Here is a 23,794-nt window from a genome sequence, read left to right as displayed (position 1 = left end):
TTCAGATTTGTAGTTTTAAAACAGTAGTTGTATCAATTCTAGCCTGGAGCAGAACACGCTTTCTGTACGTTTGTATGTGAATTAAGCTATGTACAGCCCTACCCCCATTTTGTACAAATTCTATGTATGTAACTAGGTATTTATTTGCTTGAGCGTCCCTTTTTGTGTTTGATTTTGTCGTGACTTGTGAACAAAGTGTCAAGATAATGTGTACATGTAAATATGTAATCTTACTCCTACCTTGCACATGTTGATGACCTAAGTTGTCATTTCTATGTGTGCTACCAGTTTGTAGACTTTGTCTAGTATTGTTCTCTGTGACGCTTTTCTGCCCTTTTGATGTATTTGTCTGATTTACATGCAGTGTGTGTGTGTGTGTGCGTGTGTGTGTGTGTGTGTGTGTGTGTGTGTGTGTGTGTGTGTGCGTGTGTGCGTGTGTGTGTAAGAGAGAGAGTGTGTGTGTGAGAAAGAGAGAGATAAAGAGAGAGAGAGAGGATCTGTTATTCTGTATACTTTTCTTGTTTGGAAGTGTTTTCTTATCAGTTAATTTTAATGTTTTTTTGGTGATTAGTTCGACTGAAACGTTCTGTTGTCAAATTTCCCCAGTTTCAAATATGTTTACACACGTACAGCTATAATTATTTTACATGTTATCATTATCAAATGATTTGCTGATGAGTTATATCCCGAGCGTACATAATAATAAACCTAAAACGCTAGCTCTTTTTACAGTGCATCTTACTCACTCAAATACGGATTCTGTGATAATTAATTTGATGCGCAGATTATTTCGAACATTGTTATTTTTAACAATTATTATGTGCATAATGATGAGCACTAGAGTAGTAAAAATAAAATGAGCATAATTAATTATCAAGAACTTTCTTTAAGGTGGTAATTTAATAACAATGAATGCAGAATTTTCTCGAGAATTATGTGCAGCAGAATAAAATAAATGAGAACAAATGAAAACGACGTTGAACACCAAATAAAGAAAGAAAGAAACCTGACAGTCATTATTCTAACAACAAAAACAATGAATATTGCAGACATACCATTAAAATAATGCATTTTATGTTCTGGAGAATTTATTATGTTTCTTAGATGTTTAATAATTTTTGCATTTTGTTGTTTTTCTCCAAAGGCTAATATTTCATTCTGATGTTCATTGTGGAGATATACCGACATAACCTTTGCAGGGAAAGAATGATGCAGATTATTAGATTTGATTTGTGCATCCACATGTTATTTATTTCACGAAAGTTTGATACTCATTCAGTACACAGTGGTAGCTAGTTTAACTGAGGAAATGTGTTATTTTCTGAATTTTTCATCTGAACTCAGTAAATCAAAATGTACCCATTATAAATTAAGCTTGTGCTTAAAACTAAACCTGAAGCATAAGTAAACGTAAAGGTGGAACTAGAGTCAAATTGTAAAATAATGGAAAAAGCACACAATCTGAATGTACTGTTTTGTCATGAAATAAACGTTCCAGCAATTTAATCTTTTGTTTTCAGTTTTGAAATGTGAAAGTTAATGAAACTTTGACCAAGAAAAACCACATTATAAAACTTAACAAGCATATATAATAATCCACATTTACACAACAACAAAAAAATAATGCTGCAAAGAAGGAGAATTTACATACGGAGAGAGTTATAGCTTATAATTATGACTTAAGGGGAAGAACAGAAAGCTAATGTTTAAAATTAATGTACCATACCGATATGTGAACATAATGTTTGAGATAAACTTAACAAAGCTTTAGAAATACTTAAAGCTGATTCATCAGAAGGTCAAAAACTGTTTTTCATTTTGTTTTTTGTACTTTTTATTGACTTTTTTTTAACGTAACTTATTTTCAGCTGTCAAAGTTTTAACTTTTGTTTTGTTGTTTTTTATGCAGAATCTATAGCCTAGGATGCAATTGGTGAATTGACACCCCCCGCGGGTTAGGGGGAGTCCCATATTGGTTGGGACGAGAAAGAATTTACCCGATGCTCCCCAGCATGTCGTAAGAGGCGACTAACGGATTCTGTTTCTCCTTTTACCCTTTTTAAGTGTTTCTTGTATAGAATATAGTCAATTTTTGTAAAGATTTTAGTCAAGCAGTATGTAAGAAATGTTAAGTCCTTTGTACTGGAAACTTGCATTCTCCCAGTGAGGTAATATATTGTACTACATTGCAAGCCCCTGGAGCAAATTTTTGATTAGTGCTTTTGTGAACAAGAAACAATTGACAAGTGGCTCTATCCGATCTTCCCCCTTCCCCCGTCGTGATATAACCTTCGTGGTTGAAAACGATGTTAAACACCAAATAAAGAAAGAAAAAAAGAAAGGTGAATTGACATGGTTTATGTGCATGTATGTCTGTTTTGTACGTATGTTGTGTATGTAATCTGTGCAAGGCTTGCAATATTAATGAGAAGAGAAACATGTTAAAATCTGAATGTTTTATGTGGATCTAGAAAAAAGTAAAACTACAAAAATATTAATGCTTTTTGGCTGCTATTTTTGTCTATTCTATGTTCATACCTCCGTCTATATTTAACTCTGCGTGTGTGTGTGTTTGCACGTACGTGCGTGTGTGTGTGTGTGTGCGTGTGTGTGTGTTTGAGAGAGAGAGAGATGTCCGATGCTTGTTCTCAATGACATGCTTGACTTATAGCTCCTGGAATTCCAACTGAACTAAGGGGCCTCCTATGATCATTTATATTATTCAAAATGAATAGAAAAGTGTCTCTCGAAATTTCAGATGAGCACTGATTTGCGAACACACACACACACACACACACACACACACACACACACACACACACACACACACACACACACACACATACAAGAGACGTATAGTTTTGTTACAGGAGTACAAACAGGCACACTCAAAATGGCAATCACTTGAACAGATCACTCGAACGTTTTTCAATAAACTTTATTTTTGGTAGTACTTTATACATCTATAATAGCTACATCAAAAGCATGGCTATTCTCATAAAATGAGTATAACATTGATAACCATCCAGCAAACCCCAAATTACTGGAATGTTTGCGACGAAACCAAGACACTGGAGAGAAAAAGGAGTGGGGTTGCAGTACTTAACAGATGTGTCTTTCTTGTGAGAAAATGGAAGAAAACGAGGGGTTTTAGAAACCTGATAATATCTGCAGACAGACAGACAGACAGACAGACATAGAGACTGACGGGCATAGAAACAGAGACAGAGAAATATGTTTCACTGATGATGATCCATCTTGGCCTAGTACGTATGTTTTCCCCTTCACATTGAGATGAAGTCAATAGCAAGATCTAGATGTGGCACTTTTGAGGACGTGTACGTACGGGTAACGTCATCAAATCTAGTTTTTACGTCACGCGCTTGCCAAGACCTGCAGTCTTGGTGGGAGCAAAACAACGTATGCGTTTGGAACATTGGAGAAAAAAAGTGAGTCAAGGGTGATGCAATATCTACACGTACACGTACAGGTCTTTGCTACACGCTCGATCATCTAGAACACTGTAGTAACAGATCAGGTGCCAAGAGAAACTAGGTCACCATGACGTATGTTCTGTTGTGTAGGACATGTAGCTCCATGTGAATCGCTTTAGCACACCAGTGTGATTTTGCCAACCGTGATATGTAACGCAGAGGAACAGATAGCATTAAAATATTATGGCACGAGAAATGTATGCAAGTAAACGAACATGACAAATCAAACGAGAAACAAGAAATTCGCGTGTGTTCAGTTGAGGTGAGCATAAACGCATACGATCTTGACAAAAACAAACACCACACACACACACACACACACACACACACACACACACACACACACACACACAAACACACACACACACACACACACAAATATACACACATATCTGACATCAAACATACAGAGTCTGAGAGAGAAAAAAAATCAACATAAATAAAACACACACACACACACACACACACACACACACACACACACACACACACACACACACACACACACACACACACACACACACACACACTCACGCACGCACGCACGCAAGGAAAGTAAGTTTAACGAAATAACTAAAACACTGCACCGAATTACAGATTATAAAGGTAACAACAACAACAACAACAACAACAACAACAACAACAACAACAACAACAACAACAACAACAACAACACAATGTTAACATCATTTTGAGCAGTCAGAATACATGAGCATAGAGATGTAGTTATTTGTTTAAGTATGTTCTTTTGGTACACGCTTAAATCGAGTATTTTTGGTTAATAATAATAATAATACACACTGAAACTGAGAGCAATGAATGATGCTTAAAGGCATACTAACGCACTCCCGTGTTTACAAAGTGTAGTTTGCCCACAATCGATGTCAAACGCACCATAAGACCATATAATGACGATACGTCACCATGCGCGGACCATAATACATGCATTACAGCTTGTTCTAGCCTCTGAAAAAGTGAGGATGTCAACAAAGCCGCGGTGTTCTCTCCCTTGCATCAACGTTACATGTGTTGCCAAATCTATAAATAGGACGATCCAGATCAAAATGAAAATTCAAATATCTCAACATTGAAGGGGTCCTAGACCACAATATTTTGCAGGGAACTTAATTTAGTCTGTCTCCAGCTGTTGGTAAAGCAATTAGCGTGTGAGACTGTGCCAAAAGGTGACGTTTTCATGTCAGTATGTCCCAAATGACATCACCAGTACATTTTTCATTCTATCTAATCTGTTTTCGTTCTATTTTTTCTAATAACATGCGTTAACAATTGATTGCCAACTGGAATGGAAGAGCACAAAAAGTGTAACTTGATATGTAGTTTCTCTAGAGGGAAAAACATCTTCCACTTTCATGTCAGTGTGTCCCATGCAACATACATTTGCCAAACAACTATGTGCAAGTAGATTATTTGTTAGTGGTATAGAAAATACTGATCAACAATTAAAGTCAGTTTTCACATTCATTTTCTACCTATTTCTTATATGTTTATTCTGTTGGCAATGGTGAAATGTCAGCAATCGTGTGTCATTCGGGACAGTAGACATGACACCTGACCTTTTGGCACAGTCTCGTGTATAGTCATCGAGTACATATGGCTTTAACAAATTAAAACCCAGGGAATGAGACAAAAGAAAAGAAAACCCATAGGCGATAATTGTACTTTCTCATAATGTATTATTATAAGGGAGCACGTCGGGTGCTTTAGTACTAGCAGCTTTTGTTTGTTTGTTTGTTTGCTTAACGCCCAGCCGACCACGAAGAGCCATATCAGGGCGGTGCTGCTTTGACATTTAACGTGCGCCATACACAAGACAGAAGTCGCAGCACGGGCTTCATGTCTCACCCAGTCACATTATTCTGACACCGGACCAACCAGTCCTAGCACTGACCCCATAATGCCAGACGCCAGGCGGAGCAGCCACTAGATTGCCAATTTTAAAGTCTTAGGTATGACCCGGTCGGGATTCGAACCCACGACCTCCCGATCACGGGGCGGACGCCTTACCACTAGGCCAACCGTGCCGGTTACTAGCAGCTATAATGTCTCACAATGCAAAAACAAATTTAAATCTGTTGATGTTTGAGATGTGCACAAAAAGAATAAGGATGATATGGCTTTGTTTTCTGCTCACTTTTAAAAAATGAATTGAATTGAATTGAATTGAACTTTATTTTTCGAGGGTAACAGGATAAGCAGTGTAAACAAGTTTTTTTTTCATCCAGCCCTCCCCCATTGAGGGTAACTCGATTAATAAGAAGACATAGAAGTTAACTACAATACAATTTACATAATTAACATGTCCAACAATTAAAAAGACAGTTCAATATGCATTATGCATATCAAGCAATGATGGAATGTTATCAAAGAATCCACACAAGCTGGTATATGACCGGCACGGTTGGCCTAGTGGTAAGGCGTCCGCCCCGTGATTGGGAGGTCGTGGGTTCGAACCCCGGCCGGGTCATACCTAAGACTTTAAAATTGGCAATCTAGTGGCTGCTCCGCCTGGCGTCTGGCATTATGGGGTTAGTGCTAGGACTGGTTGGTCCGGTGTCAGAATAATGTGACTGGGTGAGACATGAAGCCTGTGCTGCGACTTCTGTCTTGTGTGTGGCGCACGTTATATGTCAAAGCAGCACCGCCCTGATATGGCTCTTCGTGGTCGGCTGGGCGTTAAGCAAACAAACAAACTAAAAAAAAACCAGCTGGTATATTCCTCTCTTGGTGGTATACACAGTTTGAACACCACACTTTAGTATTGCATAACATTTTGTCTATTTGTTTGGAATGTGTGGAACTGGAGGGATGTTCTTATTCCAAGTAAAAACCTGGTAAGATCTGAGATGGTGAGCCACAGAAAGGAATGTACCTTTACAATCTAACACTTGTAAGATGAAAGCATCTGCACCACAATATTAAGATTGCATTGGTTTGCACTAAACATTCTAACTTTAACAGAATAAACAATAACAAAAACACGAAAACACTAAACTATATTGAGTTCAAAAACACAGTCCAAAAGCTATTAGGCCAAATAAAAATATTTGTTGGTTTAGGGTAGGTAACCCGACCGACCCTCTTTTTTTTCCGCCGACCCTAACTTTTTTTTTCTTGTTAAAAAAAACACACTACATTTTTTACACATTTTGAGAACCATACCGAGACTAAGGGAAGTAATCTTTAAAATCGACTAAATTTGAGAAAAAAAAGAAAGAAAAAAAAGCCGACCAACCAACCCTTTCTTTTTTGGTCATGTTACCCTAAACCAACATATATTTTTGTTCGGCCTTAAAGGTCATGCCAAACATGACGCATACTGCATTGATGTGCATGAAACATCCCGGCCACAATAAACAGCGACAGAACGTGGAAGCCTAGTGTGAAACAGTATTAGTGCGGTGAAGAGGTCGGAATTAATAATTTACAAAAACAAACATACTCATTATGCCTGAAATGTCTTAGTAATTGCAGAATGAACAACACCATCGTGTAGGAAAACAAGATAAAAGAAACTGCAGCTGGATGAAGAACAGACTTCATACACAAAGAAATTGGTAACGCTGCATTTAGTTTCCACCTTCATTCTTTTCAACTTTGCAGATACTTTGCACCGAAATTCTCATAAACTTTGCAGATACTTTGCACTGAAATTCTTATAAACTTTGCAGATATTGTGCAGCAAAATTCTTCAAAACTGAGCAGATACTTTGCACCGAAATTCTCATAAACTTTGCAGATACTTTGCACTGAAATTCTTGTGAAATTTGCAGATATTTTGCAGCAAAATTCTTCAAAACTGAGCTGATACGTTGCATCGAAATTCTCATAAACTTTGCAGATACTTTGCACCGACATGCCTGTACAGAAAGAACGTTATCTTAATATCCCGAGGTCAGAAAGAATTTGCACCAAATGTGTATCACAAGACATAATTATAGGTGATGAATTCCATTATTTATTTGTCTGTGATTTTTTCAAAGAAGAAAGAGCTGAGTTGTTACCACCTTACTATTGGAAAAAAACTAATGCACTTAAATTTAAAAAGTTGTTTGCTACTAAGAAAAAGAAATTGCTAAAGAATATTTTGGACTTTATTAATAGAATTTGTAATAGTTTTTCATAATTTTTTGATTTATTTTTTATTTACTATATTAGCATATATCATGATTGTATTGATTGTATTTATTGTTCAAAATGCCCCCATGGGTTATGGGCTAATAAAACTAGAACTTTGCTGATAAACTTTGAAGATATTTTGCAGCAACATTCTTCAAAACTGTGCAGATACTTTGCACCGAAATTCGTATAAACTTTGCAGATACTTTGCATTTAAATTATTCAAAATTGTGAAGAGTGAACAGCAGTATGTGTTGAATATCTGCAGTAAAGGCTCAACAATGATCGCGAATGCTATTTTCAAAACCGGTATTTATTTACCAGTATGATAAATAAAATCCGGCCACGCTATCGCACCAACTGGTCGATTCAAGGCGCTGCATAATGATAGCATGGCATAACCTTTCCAATGCAATATCAGCTGGTAGATAAAACCGGTTGCACATTTTACGTCCAGTGCTTTTATATTTATATCGGTTAAACAACGCGGTACCTGGTGAATGTTACCTGAGGTTGTGACAAAGAAGGACACTGTTGTCACCTGTCAATTCCTGATTTTCTTTTTTACACACACCCACAAGGAAAACGAATACTCTATTCTAATACTTTTCTAACTGACGAAATTGATTCCATTGATTACCTATGCATAATGTTTATGTTTTGTCTGTTCTAACATACTTTTCTAACTGACGAAATTTGTTTTTATTTTTGATTAATGACTGATATAGCATATTTATACTTTCTCTTGATTACAGGACGTCATGATGTAATGCGTTACACATTCGGTATGTCAGTAGATTCTTTTGATTATAAATTTTAACACGTAAGTATATACCGCCATAACACATCTAGTATATTTATGCTTTATAAATTATTACAGAGCACCATACGTTTATTCAGTACAGTACAACTTCCCTTCTGTTCATGTTGCAAGTAAAACTCCACACAGGCGAGCTAGACAAGAACTATTTGTTTGCAAATACATTAAAACCTCCCACTAACGACCTTGACAATGTTCAGACACATCGGTCGTAAAATAGAGGGGTCAGTATTGGTAATTTGCTGGTCGAGTAGCATCACAAGGGAGGTAACTGCGGCTTGGCACATCGCTCGCAGTTTCTCCTTTACTGCGTCTGCTTATTAAAAAAACTCGATCTTCGAGTGTCAACAGTTTCCGGAGTGTTGTTGTTGTACCATACATTGAAGATGTAGTGTAATGTGTAAATAACATGAAAATAATAAGTCCGTATTATCCTTTGGACATCAACTACGACAATCATTTCATATACATATATCATAAGAAGACCAACTGCCGAAAAAGCAAGATATACACTTTAAATAACTTTGCTAAACACATTTCGATTACAAGATACATGCAGTACAATAAACCAAGATGTTTCTCCCTGCCAAATTTTTGAGGCAGAGACGGTTAAAGCTTAGTTCAAGTGGTACATACAAACCACATAAAGCACATCTGTGTTTGTAATTACGCATTTACGTCTTTGGAATAAGACACATGAGTATATTAAGTTTGAAAACATACGAAAATCAGATCCACATCATACAACTAAGTTTGGGCCGGTTCCAAATAGCTTGGTTAGGTTGTTCATTATCGTCATGTTCCCCACAAATTTGCTTTGCATTGTCGATCATTCGCGTGAAAATCTTACAATCACTGATTTTACATCGGATTTAGTGTTTAAAGGTGTGGAAGACAACAAATGACGGATTTATGTTTGAACAATCAAGGGATGATAACGCACCGGAGACAAAATCTATTTCAAATTCTTTCAAAGCTGCGGAATCTGTTATTTATATATCAGACACTGATAAGCCTATAACTCAACGCGAGGAGTCTTAAAATACCCAAAATGAGTAGGCCCGTGCATTAACATTGTGCATACATTGATTCAAACTCTGTTAGATTCGAGGCACACAGAGGTACAAAATAATAAACTATCAGATGAAACAAGAACAATGTCAAACTATTTTCGAAGGCACTCAAGCAGGTAAAAATGTATGAACATTTTCGCAAGAATTTTGCAAGCGGCAGATGGTTACACAATGTTAAACAATAACAATTTGAATTTTTGTTGAAAGGACACTGAAGCAAGTAAACATAAGAACCTGTTCTTCCAAGTTCTTCAAGGCAGCAGATTAAAAGCTAAAGCATACAGGCCACTACAAACTTCGGTCTCACAGATCACGGGCTTGTCCCATTTTGGCGTTTGTGCGTCTTGCACGTGCGGGAATGCTTCCTGCATTTCTTCTTCTTGTCATCCCACACTTTGTTGTGGATGCATTTACGCCGGCGTGCCACTCCGTGCTTGGTGCAGATGATGTAAAAAGGACATCCTTTGCAGGACTGGTAGAATCCTGCCTCCACCTTGGAGCAATCCGTCTCGCATTTGAAGGAGTTCTTCTTCTTCTTCTCGTCTTTGGGGACGGGCTTGAGAACTTCATTCTCCTCCTTGTCTTCCTGTCTTGCAAGGGGTTTCGCTTCTGACTTTTCCCTGAAAAAAAGAAAGAGAATTTAGGATTATGAAATGAGCAAGGGATGGTTGACCAGTGTGTGTGTGTGTGTGTGTGTGTGTGTGTGTGTGTGTGTGTGTGTGTGTGTGTGGTTGCGAGAGAGAAAGAGAGAGAGAAAGAGAGAGAGAGAGAGAAACAGAGAGAGAAACAGAGAGAGAAACAGAGAGAGACAAGACAAGACAAGACAAGACAAAATCTTTATTATCGAGGGTAATAGATAAGCAAGAATATTGCTTTTTTACATACAGCCCTCGCCCTAATATAGGGTCAGCAAGAACAGAAAAGCCCTTTATATGGCTTTCGCTCAGAAACTCACAAAAAAAAAGAAAAAAAGAGAGAGAGAGAGAGAGAGAGAGAGAGAGAGAGAGAGAGAGAGAGAGAGAGAGAGAGAGAGAAAGAGAGAGAGATAGAGAGAGAGAGACATAATTATAGCCAGCTAGCCACCCAGCCACCCAGACAGACAGACAGACAGACAGACAGGCAGACCGACCCCGTACACATCGGCGTATGAACGTAATGCATATCACTCTGTCTGTCTCTCTCCCTTTTCCTCTCTTACACACACACACACACACACACACACACAAACACACACACACACACACACACACACACAAACACACACACACACAAACACACACACGAACTAACACACCACTGATCAGGCACCCTTTTTGAAGCAACCAGAACACAACTAAAACGGTTCAAGGGAAACAACTGCTATAAACAGAAGATACACTGCAGCGATGCTCGCCCTTTATACGGCTTTCGCTCAGAAACTCAAAACGTTCATTTTAACTTAACACAGTTCTCAGAAGGTCTTTTACTCTCGAACAACGATCAAGGAGACAGGTAACTAACACATAGTTTATAATGAACTAACGTACGGATATTCACACACAAAATGAATCAACAATTAACCAATGATTGATATAATAATACTAGGTCTTCACAGCCTTAAACCTATACATTGTTTTCTGTTGAAATTGTTGTAAACTCAACATGTTTTTGTAAACTCGTACTATTATTTGATCTTTCAAAGCTTTAACATAAACATGACATCGTGGAGACAACTCATGGATTTGTTAAAGTCCCATTTTTTCACACAAGAGATTAGTACACTCCGGTGTTATGAGAGGGTAAATTTACATAGTGCAATATTATATTTGATTGTGATAGTCTTAATAGACGTGTGACCTTATTTAGATTTTATCTGTACATTTATTCAATTTAAAGATGACACGGACAACACTTTATGTCAGTGTTATTGGAAGTGTGATAGGTGTGCTGTGTTTTATGTTTTATGTTTTATGTTTTATGTGTGTTGTCCTTTTGTCCAATTGTTGTAATCGTTTACATGCAGGCAGGGTGTGCTGAAGAAAATTTTCCATTTGTATGTAACATTTTAATGGACAATAAAGTGTTGTTATTGTTATTGTTATTGTACAGACAGATCACAAATTATACACCTTTTAACGAAAACTCCAATACTAATGCAATGAGTCTACTAACCTGACGAAACACATTCGCACTAGCCTTCGACAACATGTTATGAAGCATACACAACTCTTGAGTAGCTATGTACAATGCTTAAAAACACATTAGTCTTCGTAGTTTATTCATACTCCGAGCCATCGGAGAGGACTGTGTGCTATGGTAAGTTGGATTTTGTTGATGAACTAATTTGTTCAAAAACCTAATAGTGGCTTTAACAAAATTAATTGATCACACAATTGCCACTGTGTGCAGAAAGCTCCCAGGCTGGTTACTTACCTCATTGTCTCCCAGGTACGGATATATCCGTACCCACTCATATGGCTCTATCTGACCAGGTACGGATTGTTCTGCTCAGATTGTTGGCTTCAGTCGCTTCCTGTAACGTCCATCTAACGCCTGCATTCCAGCGTGTTGATACACAGTTACTACACAGTGGCTACAATTCTGAGTGACCTGCTGCAGCACAGCTGCTGGTCTCAGCGAAAAAACCCACACTTGGTTAATATAGATCGGGTACGGGCGGGGATGTAGCTCAGTCGGTAGCGCGCTGGATTTGTATCCAGTTGGCCGCTGTCAGCGTGAGTCCGTCCCCACGTTCGGCGAGAGATTTATTTCTCAGAGTCAACTTTGTGTGCAGACTCTCCTCGGTGTCCGAACACCCCCGTGTGTACACGCAAGCACAAGACCAAGTGCGCACGAGAAAGATCCTGTAATCCATGTCAGAGTTCGGTGGGTTATAGAAACACGAAAATACCCAGCATGCTTCCACCGAAAGCGGCGTATGGCTGCCTAAATGGCGGGGTAAAAACGGTCATACACGTAAAAGCCGTGGGAGTTTCAGCCCATGAACGAGCAAGCAAACAAGATCGGGTAGAAAGTGTTAAAAGGGACTGAATGGACTTATTCCATGCTAAAGCCTGGCCAGATATGTGACGGTGAGCCGAGCTGATTTTTACAAAAGGAATGTACCTTTAAATGTGACCCTCCATAACGAAATGAGTCGCATGTCACCTTTGCATGGTTTTCATAGTTGTACATTTTCCTAAAGAGTTGTGTATGCTCTATCCAGTGGTGAACACCGTTTTAGAAAAGAGCGAAAACTGTTTGAGTTATAAGCCTGTGAGTAAGGTGACACTCACACTGTTACAAGACACTCTCCGGACTTATATTAAGCCTAGCGCAGAACCGCGCGAGGTGACATGCGAATCATTTCGTGGTGGAGGGTCACAAATGTTAATACTTGTAAAAGGAACGCATCCGCAACAAAATATTAAGATTGCATTGATTTGCACTAAACATTATAAATCTAACAGTACGAACAACACTACTACAACAACACAAACAAAACAAGAGCGAAGAAGTATGCCTTTAACCCTCATTCTTGACTTACTTGTCAACTACTGAAGTGGTGTTTGTTGCTTCCAGTCCATCTTTCTTCTCAAAGAGAGTGACGTCATCACTCCTGTTGAACTTTGACGCAACACCGGCCTTCTCCATCAGTTGTTTGTACAGCGCCATCTTGTCTTCCTCTTTCATGTCGTCTGCTGGGAAGTAACTCTCGTCAGGGGCGTCCCTAGGACATGGAAAGTGTTCACAGTTTGGAATTCGCTTTAGGCTTATAAAACCTTGAAACTTACATACCATTCTTGAAACACATACACACACGTACGCACGGACGCACGCACATACGCACGCGCACGCACACGCACACACACACACACACACGCACGCACGCACGTACGCATGCTCGCACGCACACACACACACGCACGCACACACACGCACACAGACAGACACACAGACACACACACACATTCCGATTCGTTTAATCTCTGTGATTCCTCCTCTTTGTTTATTTACTTACTTTTCATAATCGTTGGGAGACAGGTACCAAGATGCCTCAAATGAGCAATATATCGATTGCACATTGGATTTTCCTTACTACAGCCATGTGATGTCAGAGTCCAACAAAAACTCATATTAAGGCGGATAGTTAAGTCAAAACTACAAAAGAGCGCATGTTTGTGTGCGTTCACTCATTTAAAACATAGAAGGAATGTTATACATTTGTATTTTTGACCAAACAATGACACTTACAAGACTGGCATAAAGACTTTTCTTTTCCCTAAATAATCCTCAGACTACAGTGCCCCGCTACCCCCCCCCCCCCTCACCTACATCACTCGCAAGCCTAAATCAGAGCAGTTGTAAATACCCATGTACATAATTATTATTTGAAATTTGCTTTTCTTTTTCATGCTTACTTTTGAGTGCCGTACGTGTCTCTGTTTGTGATGTTGCCTTGTCATCTTCATGTAATTTATGCGTAAGTGTATATGGGTGTGCTTGAGTTGTTAATGCGAAAGAATGTGCATGAGTGCGCCTTGAGTCGCCTTGTGGTGAGATATGTGCGCGTTATAAATTCTCGTATTATTTAAGTTATTGAGACATCCCAGTGCACTTAGGGATTTATAGAGCAAATCGAGAAAATTCATTATTGAACGAAGCGCATAGCGCTGAGTTCAATAATTATTTTCGAAAATAATTATTGAACTCAGCGCTATGCGCTTCGTTCAATAATGAATTTTCTCGATTTGCTCTATAAATCCCTTAGTGCACTGGGATTGTTTCAATAACGATATTGTCAGTACCGCCAGAGAAAAAAGAAGATTCAAAACGCACATTTTGCAACGCGCATTTGGATAGGCGTAACTGTGTGGTCAGGTTTGTGTCACTGGATCTACTTTTGTGTGGGCTGTCTCAAGTCAAGTGTGTCGTGCTTTAGTCACACGCAAACTCTCGTTTTAATTTCCGTTGGTAAATTCCAGTGTAGCGTTAAGCTAAAAAGTGATGATCTTTCATAGAGACCTCATTTAAACTCGGAGAAAGGACTGTGCTCTTAGTTATTTGCGATTCGAAACCTTCATCGAGCTTCGACAGATTGACTGTGCAGAGTTTTGCCCCTTGCCAAGGTCGACGGAAAGCACATTTTCAAAATAAATGTGGCATGTTTCTCGTGTGGTATCTTCACTCATCGGGGAGTCTGGTACTAAATATGAACGGTAAGAATGCTCTGAACCCTACACGTATTATATGCCCATCGTTTTATCGTTCACATTTGCCCAACATGTTAATTTGCTGAGCGGGATTGATGTCGTCTGCTAGGCTATGGGTATGGCAATCAAACCACTGCACTGAGTCTCATTTCAAAAACAAAAATTGCTCGTCACGTTGCACTGAGTCTGCACGCATGAGGCAGGCTGGTAATAAGTCTTATATATGGTAAGAACGTTCTAAACCCTACACGTTTTCGATTCCGATTGTTCTTGCCTTGAAATAATAATTCGGAAAACATTCATTTACTGAACAAATGCAGTCGTATTTCAGTGTAGTCTGCTTCGTGCTGATCTAGCTGCTACGTTATCGGAATAACACTTGTGTCTTTCTGTTAGCTGCTGGGAATTGTATACTAACTCATCATTTGATAATGTGGATAATAAGCTACATGCCACTAACATGGCATAATTATGAGAGGAATCTTCGCAAGTCGAAACTGAAAAATTAGACACAGCGGGTTCTATTTTTAGATCAGTGGCAACTGTGGCACAGGCACATGCAATCTGTCAGAAAAAAACCCCACTTCTGCTTTAATTGAGAAGCAGGATATTTATGGTCATAATCATTGGTATTGTGGAGAATATTAGCTACATGTCATTAATTAATTCTGAGGATGAGAGTACACTGTTGCTTAGGCAAAGGGCGGAAGAATACGCTCTGTGGAAAAGTTAGCGCACTCCAAGAGTGCGCTAACAGTTTTAGCGCATCGCCATTAGCCAATCAACTGGTTCACATCAGTCATGTGACACCAGTACTTACTGACAATTATTATTATTATTATCATTATTATTATTACACAGATCTCGGCAGTCATTTTTTTAACCTCGACCGCTGGCGGTGTCTCCGAGGAACGCTGACTATCTTGGTCTGTGTAAAACAATTGTGTTCCCATCACATGTAGTGTGCGTCTGTATCCAGTGTTTGCATAAATAAGAGACAGGTTGTAAATTGGACTTTGCCTAAAACCTTTATCCTTTCGTGATACATTTCTGAATTCTGAGTTCTAAAATGTCATACAGTTTTGGTCAAAAATACAAATAACTTATAATATAGTTTTGAGACGAGCATTTGGCTTTGCCTTAGCCGCCAGGGTCGGTCTAACTTACACCCTTTTTTGTATCAGTCCGCCTTGAAAGGTGATGGCAGATGTCCAGAACAGCGCGGTGCAGTTGCCATTCAATGCAAGTGCCGTGTTCGGTGCAGAATTAAGGAGTGTCAGTCGCGACGGTGCCAGAGCTAAACATTGGCGGGCACTGCCCACAGCCCGGCACACGGCACTGTAAACCTTTCCCCTCACTTCTCATCTTTTGCCACCACCTACCGTGTGTGAGTGAGGATGCAGCCTACTGTCCTACAGGCCTTTGTTTGAGTGCCTATTAAGGACTAGATAGAATAATATGCAGCCGCCATACCCTTAGTCTCATAACTTAATATATACCCACCTCTGGAAATCGATGGATCGCCTGATCGGACGCACGCAGGTGGGAGACTTCCCCACGTCGCATTGCTGGGAGTGAGCGTTGAATTCCTGGTTGTCCGGACATCTCGTCTCCTGGTCTCGTCCACCCCGACACTCTACGTAAGACGCGCACCCGAAACAAGACGGGAAGCGGCCATCAGCCACCCCGGTGCAAGAGGAGATGCAGGCCACGAGAGAGCAGGAAGGGGAGGGAGGGGGCACACACTTCCGGATGAAGGCGTCCCACTCGTAACTCCGGGCTGTACAGGTGAAGATGGCTTGCTGTCGAGAGTAGAGGTACGATATTTGTATTGATCGATTGATTGGTTGATTGGTTAGTTGAGTGGTTGATCGATTGGCTGGTTAGGTAATTTATTTATTTGTTTATGAATTGATTGATTGGTTAGTTGATTGATAAATTGAGTGATTGATTGATTGATTGATTGATGTTCTTATGACTGCATTTATGTATTAATGTATGTTTTTGTTAAATACATGAATGAATGAATGAATGATGAATTATTCATTGATTGATTGATTAATCGATTGGTTGATTAATTGATTGATTGACTGACCGATGAATTGATTTCTTGTCATACTTACTCGTGTTACTTTTGTCTTTATGCCTTTCTTCCCTTCTATGTACGTGTATTTATTTATTTAATCTATTTATTTATTCATTTATTTATTCATTTGGTTAATATATCAACACTTTCTAATCCCATTGCTGAAGAATTCGAGTTTAACAGCATGCGTCAAAGAAAAGCAGGCTGTTTAGTTTCACGCAGGAATAATCAAAATATGTTCTAGCGTGCAACAACACAAATTGCGGAAAAATTCAAAATGATTCATGCAATCCAATGAAAACAATGTTCTGCTTTTCGACCATAAAGAGTTATTTACAGCACGTTTTTATAGATTACATTTAATAAGTAAAACCGAACACAACCCTTGTTGTCTGAATTTCTGGATGCATAAGTTTAAGATAGAAATAACTAAATGGCATTGGTTCATCCCAAGGAATGTATCTAAAGAATCAAGACTGAGATAATTGCACTGGAAGATACTGCATAACATATATCTGACTAATATTTTGTTGTATAAAATGGGAATTAGAATGAATAACAAATGCTCGTTCTGTCCAGATAAGATTGATTTTGTGGAACATTTCTTTTATGAATGTTCGTCTATATATCCAATTTGGGAAATAATTACCAATAAGGTATTTCAGCAGTATAATGTTAATATAAAAATTGATGTTCAAACAGCACTGTTAGGATACATGAAAACACCTGGTATGTCAAGCAATTTAGTAAATTATATCAATTTACTTATTATTGTGGCAAAAATGTGTGTGGGAAAATTCAAATACGGGAAACCAATAGAAATTGTGTGCATGTTCAATTCAGAGTTAGATTTGCGACACATATAGATCGAGAATAATGGTAATTGTAAAATAATATTTTAATAAAATTGTCCATTATTGGTATTTGTCCATGATAGAGGTGAAAAGGTTAAAGCAAAAGTAGTCAATTTAAAAAAAAAATTTCAACCCGTTATTTAGGCTGTTGATTTAAAAATGTAAGAATTTGACTGATAAAAGGAAAAAGACCTATGAAGAAGGATGCTCCCAGCCTGAAAAAAAAGAGAAAAAAAGAAAAAAAGAGAAAAAAAGCTGCATGCAACTGAGGTCACCAAAAAACGAAAACAGAAAATGGAAAAAAAAAGAAAAAAAAGAAAGAATAAAAGATTCAGAACAAACAGTATGCAGCTAGACAGAACATAAAACTATTGCACACTACCCTAGCTGTTTGCACATTTTCTCCTTTAAACGAAACAACTCAAGAAGAACACCATTTGGAGAAATTCAAGTGTTACGTCCTCACGGCAAAGCCATTAGGGGCATGTTCCCGGGTTTTACCCCGACTTTAGAAGAGATACACAAGTATATGCGTGTTTAGGTGGTATCAGCCATCTACACATTATGGCAGAATGACCGAGGTCTTTTACGTGACACTGTCGTGACACGGGGGTGGGACATGGATACCGTATCTGGGTCTGCACATAAAGTCAACCCGTGTCCCGGCCCGGATTCGAACCCGCGAAGAACACCATTAATTTTCTGAAATCTGCCAAATGTAACGCTTACCCTTCCATTGGTACAGGTGATGTAGTCATTGCAGCTGGTGCATGATGGGTAATCTCCATCTTGCCTTCCTCTACATTCTGACACGCAGGCTGAAAAACAAAGAGACAGTGTGTAATCATACATTTGAAACACAAAATTATGTTCAAGCCAATAAGTAGAGTTTACATGCCGAGTCTCAATGAATATTAAAAGTAATGGTCGAACTTAGCGGATCATGTAAAATGCGAGCTTTAGCGTGCGTGCGTGTGTGCGTGCGCGTGCGTGTGTGTGTGTGTGTGTGTGTGCATACGTGCTTGCGTGTGCGTGCGTGTGTGTGCGTGCCAGCGGGCGTGTGTGCGAGCGAGCGAGCGTGCGTGTGCGTCCATGTGTGTGTGCATGCGTGCGTGCCTGCGTGCGTTCATTCATGCATGAATGCGTGCGTGTGAAAGCACCAGTGCCAACTCACTCGGACAGGCCAAACGGACATCGCAGTACTCCTCTTCCCTGGCGGGCAGGTTGCCGCACAAGGAGATGTCCACTGGACTGGTCAGACCGAACACGTCCCGCGTCTCGCACAAGCGTCGCCTTGACCGCTTGCCCTTCTTGCAGCCGCAGGGACACCAGTCCTCCCACACTGACCAGCTGGCCTCCGCTGTAGAGGGACAAGGTCAGGGTGGATTAGGGTCAGGGTGGATTAGAATCAGAGTGGATTAGAATCAGGGTGGATGTGGGTCAGGGTGGATTAGAGTCCGGGTGGATTAAGGTCAGGGTGGATTAGGGTCAGGGTGGATTAGAGTCCGGGTAAATTAGAGTCCGGGTGGATTAGAGTCCGGGTGGATGAGGGTCAGGGTGGATCAGGGTCAGGGTGGATCAGAGTCCGGGTGGACTATGATCAGGGTCAATTAAAGTCCGGGTGAATTAGAGTTCGAGTGGATTAGAGTCCGGGTGGATTAGGGTAAGGGTGGATAAGGGTCAGGGTGGATACGGATCAGAGTCGATTAAAATCAGGGTGGATAAGGGTCAGGGTGGATAAGGGTTAGGGTGGAATAGAATCAGGTTGTATGAGGGTCAGAGTTGATTAGGGTCAGGGTGGATTAGGGTCAGGGTTGATTAGGGTCAGTGTGGATTAGGGTCAGGGTGGATTAGAGTCAGGGTGGATTAGGGTCAGCGTTGATTAGGATAAGGGTGGATTAGAAACAGGGTGGATTAGGGTAAGGGTGGATTAAAAACAGGGTGGATTAGGGTAAGGGTGGATTACAGTAAGATGGGATTAGAGGGGGATTGAATAACTAAAAGAAAGCTAGCTTGGCTGCTGCTGTCACGTCACCCTGTCCAGCAACTTACACGAACAGAGAGGAACAATACATTCACACGTACGGTGCTACCATTATCACCGGAAGCAGCAGAAGTGTTTTTGTTTATTTGTTTTTATCATCATCATTGTTGCATCATCATCATCATCATCATCATCATCATCATCATCATCATCATCATCATCATCATCATCATTGTAATCATCAACATCATCATCATCGCACGTCATTCACTCTACATCATCATCATCGCACGTCATTCACTCTACATCATCATTACACGTCACTATGTGCGTCAACTCACGCGGACAGGGAGAGGAAGTCACCATTCACGTCATTCACTCTGCATCTTCATCACCATGACGTCACTATGTGTTGGCGGAGAGGGAGGGGACGTCACCACACACGAAATTCACTCTACATCATCATCACCATGACGTCACTATGGGTTTCAACTCACGCGCACAGGGAGGCGTCGTCACCTCACACGACCCCTGCTCCACCTGCCGGCCACTCAGTCCCCCCCCGACCACGGTGGACACGAGCCGGACTCTCTCCCTCACGCCGAAGCCAGCACAGGTAGCAGAGCACGGTGACCAGCCGCCCCACGGTTGTAGCGCTTCACACACACAGCACACAAGGCATTATACGTACAGTCAAGCATCTGGTAGACTGTAGTTTGACCCAACATCCTTTACATATTATACACACGTGGCAGAGCACGGTGACCAGCGGCCCCACGGTTGTGGCGCTTCACACACACACACAGCACACATATCATTATACGTACAATCCGGCATCTGGTAGACTGTAATTTGACCCGACCTCATTTACATAACATACACACGTGTGAAGATATGGTTTCTTAATAAAAATGAGTGTTTGTAAGACCTATTGTGTTTTAAGCGTAGCAATAGTATAAGACGTTTGATGGCTTGTTGACAGACCGGCTTTTTGTGTTGGTCCGAGGGGGGGCATATCGTCTTCGGTTTCATATTTATCGACCAAGGCCGAATGAAAACCGAAGGCGATGTGCTCCCCGAGGACCAACACAAAATGCTGGTTTGACAACAAGCCACCAAACATAGTTTTTGTCATTGTTTTGGATGAGTAAAAGTACGCACAATAACAGACGGGATTCCAATTCTGAACGTAATTTTTAGAGTGTAATTCCGGGCCTCAAAGCGCGTAACAGTAGTTCGAGATAATACGTCATACTTGTCTGTGACGTCAAAGGTAACTTCTTGGTCGCTTTTCTTCCAGTAGAAAAATTTACAGAGCTGCCATCATGTTTGCGAGCTCCGTTAGTTTTTGGCATATTCCTTTTCATGTAGGTGTTTTTTGAAGTTTTGTTGTGCATTTTGGGATTACAGATATAAGTTGCAAATTGACCATGAGTCGCCGCGGTAATTATCAACATCGATTGTGTCTTTTAAAGTGAATACTTACAATCGTTGTCCTCAGAAACACGAATCCAAAGCCGCGATGGTTCCACATATCAAACAATTAGCCTAATTGGCTTTTACTTTGACAATCAACGTTTCGCCTGAAAGCTCAAACCCACTCACCACCTCGATTTGTTACATGGGGAACAGTGTTATTTGTTCCCCAGCTGGTTATGAATGAAAACTTGTGAAAATGATGACAAGGTCTGATGTTAAAACGAGACAAGTACAATGTCGACGAGTCGAAGACGAGGTAAGAACAACAATTGTTGCAAATTATATCGTCTGTGGACCAGTCGCAGAAGCAAACCTGACCAGGTATGCAAGCACTTCACCCACTGCGATGAAACCGGAACCACGCTGTCGGTTTGTTTTTGTAAATATAAAGGATATTGAGCAACTTCAGTGGAAATCTGGCTCGATGAGCGAAATGGAGCTGTGTAAGACTTCGATGAGCGAAATAGAGCTGTGTAAGACTATCTAATCACAACCCCTGAATTGCCCCACGTGTCCATCAGAATAGCAATATTGTAGCATAGATGATAATTATGTGTACGTTATGTACAGGGTGATAATGATGACCCAGACCTGGGAACCCATGTTTTGCACTTGGACTATTCTCACAGAAGCTTGGCCTATTTTCAATAAAAAAAAAAACGCTCGCGCTGGACCCGAGTACTCTTCAGAAATTCACACACACACACACACACGCACACACAAACACACACACACACTCTCTCTCCCTCACTCCTTCTCTCTCTCCCTCTCTCTCTCTCACACACACACACACACACACACACACACACACACACACACACACACACACACACACACACACACACTACCACATCTCCATTCTAAAACACGTCACGTTCCAAATCAAAAGACGACATTCTATTTTCTTACGTCACTATTCTTGGTTTACAGTACCATTCGGCGGCTTTGCTACCAGTATGGCATAGTCTTGGTTTGCCGAGACCTTGCACCGTTCTATCAGACTGCCTGGCTGGCTGTTGCACCGCGAATTCCTCCCACCGCCAAGTCGTTTTTTATATTTAGTCAAGTTTTGACTAAATATTTTAACATCGAGGGGGAATCGAAACGAGGGTCGTGGTGTATGTGCGTGCGTGTGTGTGTGTGTGTGTGTAGAGCGATTCAGACTAAACTACTGGACCGATCTTTATGAAATTTGACATGAGAGTTCCTGGGTATGAAATCCCCGAACGTTTTTTTCATTTTTTTGATAAATGTCTTTGATGACGTCATATCCGGCTTTTCGTGAAAGTTGAGGCGGCACTGTCACGCCCTCATTTTTCAACCAAATTGGTTCAAATTTTGGTCAAGTAATCTTCGACGAAGCCCGGGGTTCGGTATTGCATTTCAGCTTGGTGGCTTAAAAATTAATTAATGACTTTGGTCATTAAAAATCGGAAAATTGTAAAAAAAAATAAAAATTTATAAAACGATCCAAATTTACGTTTATCTTATTCTCCATCATTTGCTGATTCCAAAAACATATAAATATGTTATATTCGGATTAAAAACAAGCTCTGAAAATTAAATATATAAAAATTATTATCAAAATTAAATTGTCCAAATCAATTTAAAAACACTTTCATCTTATTCCTTGTCTGATGACCGCTCCCTTAAAACGGGATGTACATTTACCACTTTCTACCCCATCTAAGTTGACCAATTATGTTTATAGCCGAGACCAGCTGTGCTGCAGCAAGTCACTCAGAATTGTAGTAGCTGTGTATCAACACGCTGGAATGCAGGTGTTAGATCGACGTTACAGGATGCGACTGAAGCTAACAGTCTGAGCGAATGGTCAGATAGAGCCAAATGAGTGGGTACGGATATATGCGTGCCTGGGAGACAATGAGTTAAAGCAAATTCAGCTCACTTGGAGGGCAGGACGGTAGATTTGGACAACTGTCCACATCACTAGAGGCCCCTGGACACCTGTTGCCGCAGTCCTGGCCGTAGCTGACCGGTTGGCATGACCGTGACCGTGTGCGTTGTCCGAAGTCACACGTGGCGTCACACGCTGACCACGACCCCCAGGGTGACCACTGCCGCTCCACTGATGACCACGACCACATACAATGTCAATTAATACAAAGACAAATACAAGAGCAAGAACAACCACAACAACAATAATGCACGCGTGTACGCACGCACAAACAAACAAGCACACGCACACACACACACACACGCACACACACACACACACACACACACACACACACACACACACACACACACACACACACACACACTATCTTACTTCATTAAAAAGCAGGCAGAAATAAAGATGTCCACATGCTACAAACAAAACATAGCACAGCCATCCCTTCCAATTTGAACAAGAAACAGAAAATGCCAGCCTACTCGCCATTATTATTGTATCGTCTTTATTTAATTTTTATTCATTCGTATTATGTTTTTATTTTTATTTACTTTATTTATTTATTTACTTGGGGGGAGGGGGGGGAGGGGGGGGAGGCGGGCATGTTACCCGACCAACAACTATTCTTTTGAATCAATGAATTATTCTTTTTCTTTTCAGCCTTACCGCAGCGCTGACAGGGTCCCAAGTCACATGGTCTGGCGTCAGTTTCCGGTCCGGGACATGGACTAACGCACGCACCGGAAAGGCCGCTGGGACA

The 23,794-nt window shown here is 40.4% G+C and overlaps 1 protein-coding gene across 1 annotated transcript in view; it reads right to left on the bottom strand.

Moving 5' to 3' along the window:
• Nucleotides 1-2,920: 2,920 nt before the first annotated feature.
• LOC138973605 (SCO-spondin-like) overlaps nt 2,921-23,794 on the bottom strand; it is a gene marked incomplete at its 5' end in the record, with an annotated part of 67,491 nt that continues 46,617 nt past the window's right edge. Inside the window, 8 exon segments of the mRNA XM_070346320.1 lie at nt 2,921-10,144; nt 13,051-13,233; nt 16,220-16,518; nt 18,386-18,474; nt 18,831-19,016; nt 20,138-20,296; nt 23,029-23,208; nt 23,701-23,794. The exon segment at nt 23,701-23,794 is cut by the window's right edge and continues 83 nt beyond it. Of these exon segments, the coding sequence (XP_070202421.1) occupies nt 9,835-10,144; nt 13,051-13,233; nt 16,220-16,518; nt 18,386-18,474; nt 18,831-19,016; nt 20,138-20,296; nt 23,029-23,208; nt 23,701-23,794 (1,500 nt within the window).

This window comes from Littorina saxatilis, linkage group LG8, assembly GCF_037325665.1.
Source record: "Littorina saxatilis isolate snail1 linkage group LG8, US_GU_Lsax_2.0, whole genome shotgun sequence".
Classification (NCBI taxonomy): Eukaryota; Metazoa; Mollusca; class Gastropoda; order Littorinimorpha; family Littorinidae; genus Littorina; species Littorina saxatilis.
The sequence above is the reverse complement of the archived record's forward strand: the minus strand, read 5'-3'. Positions and strand labels throughout refer to the sequence as shown.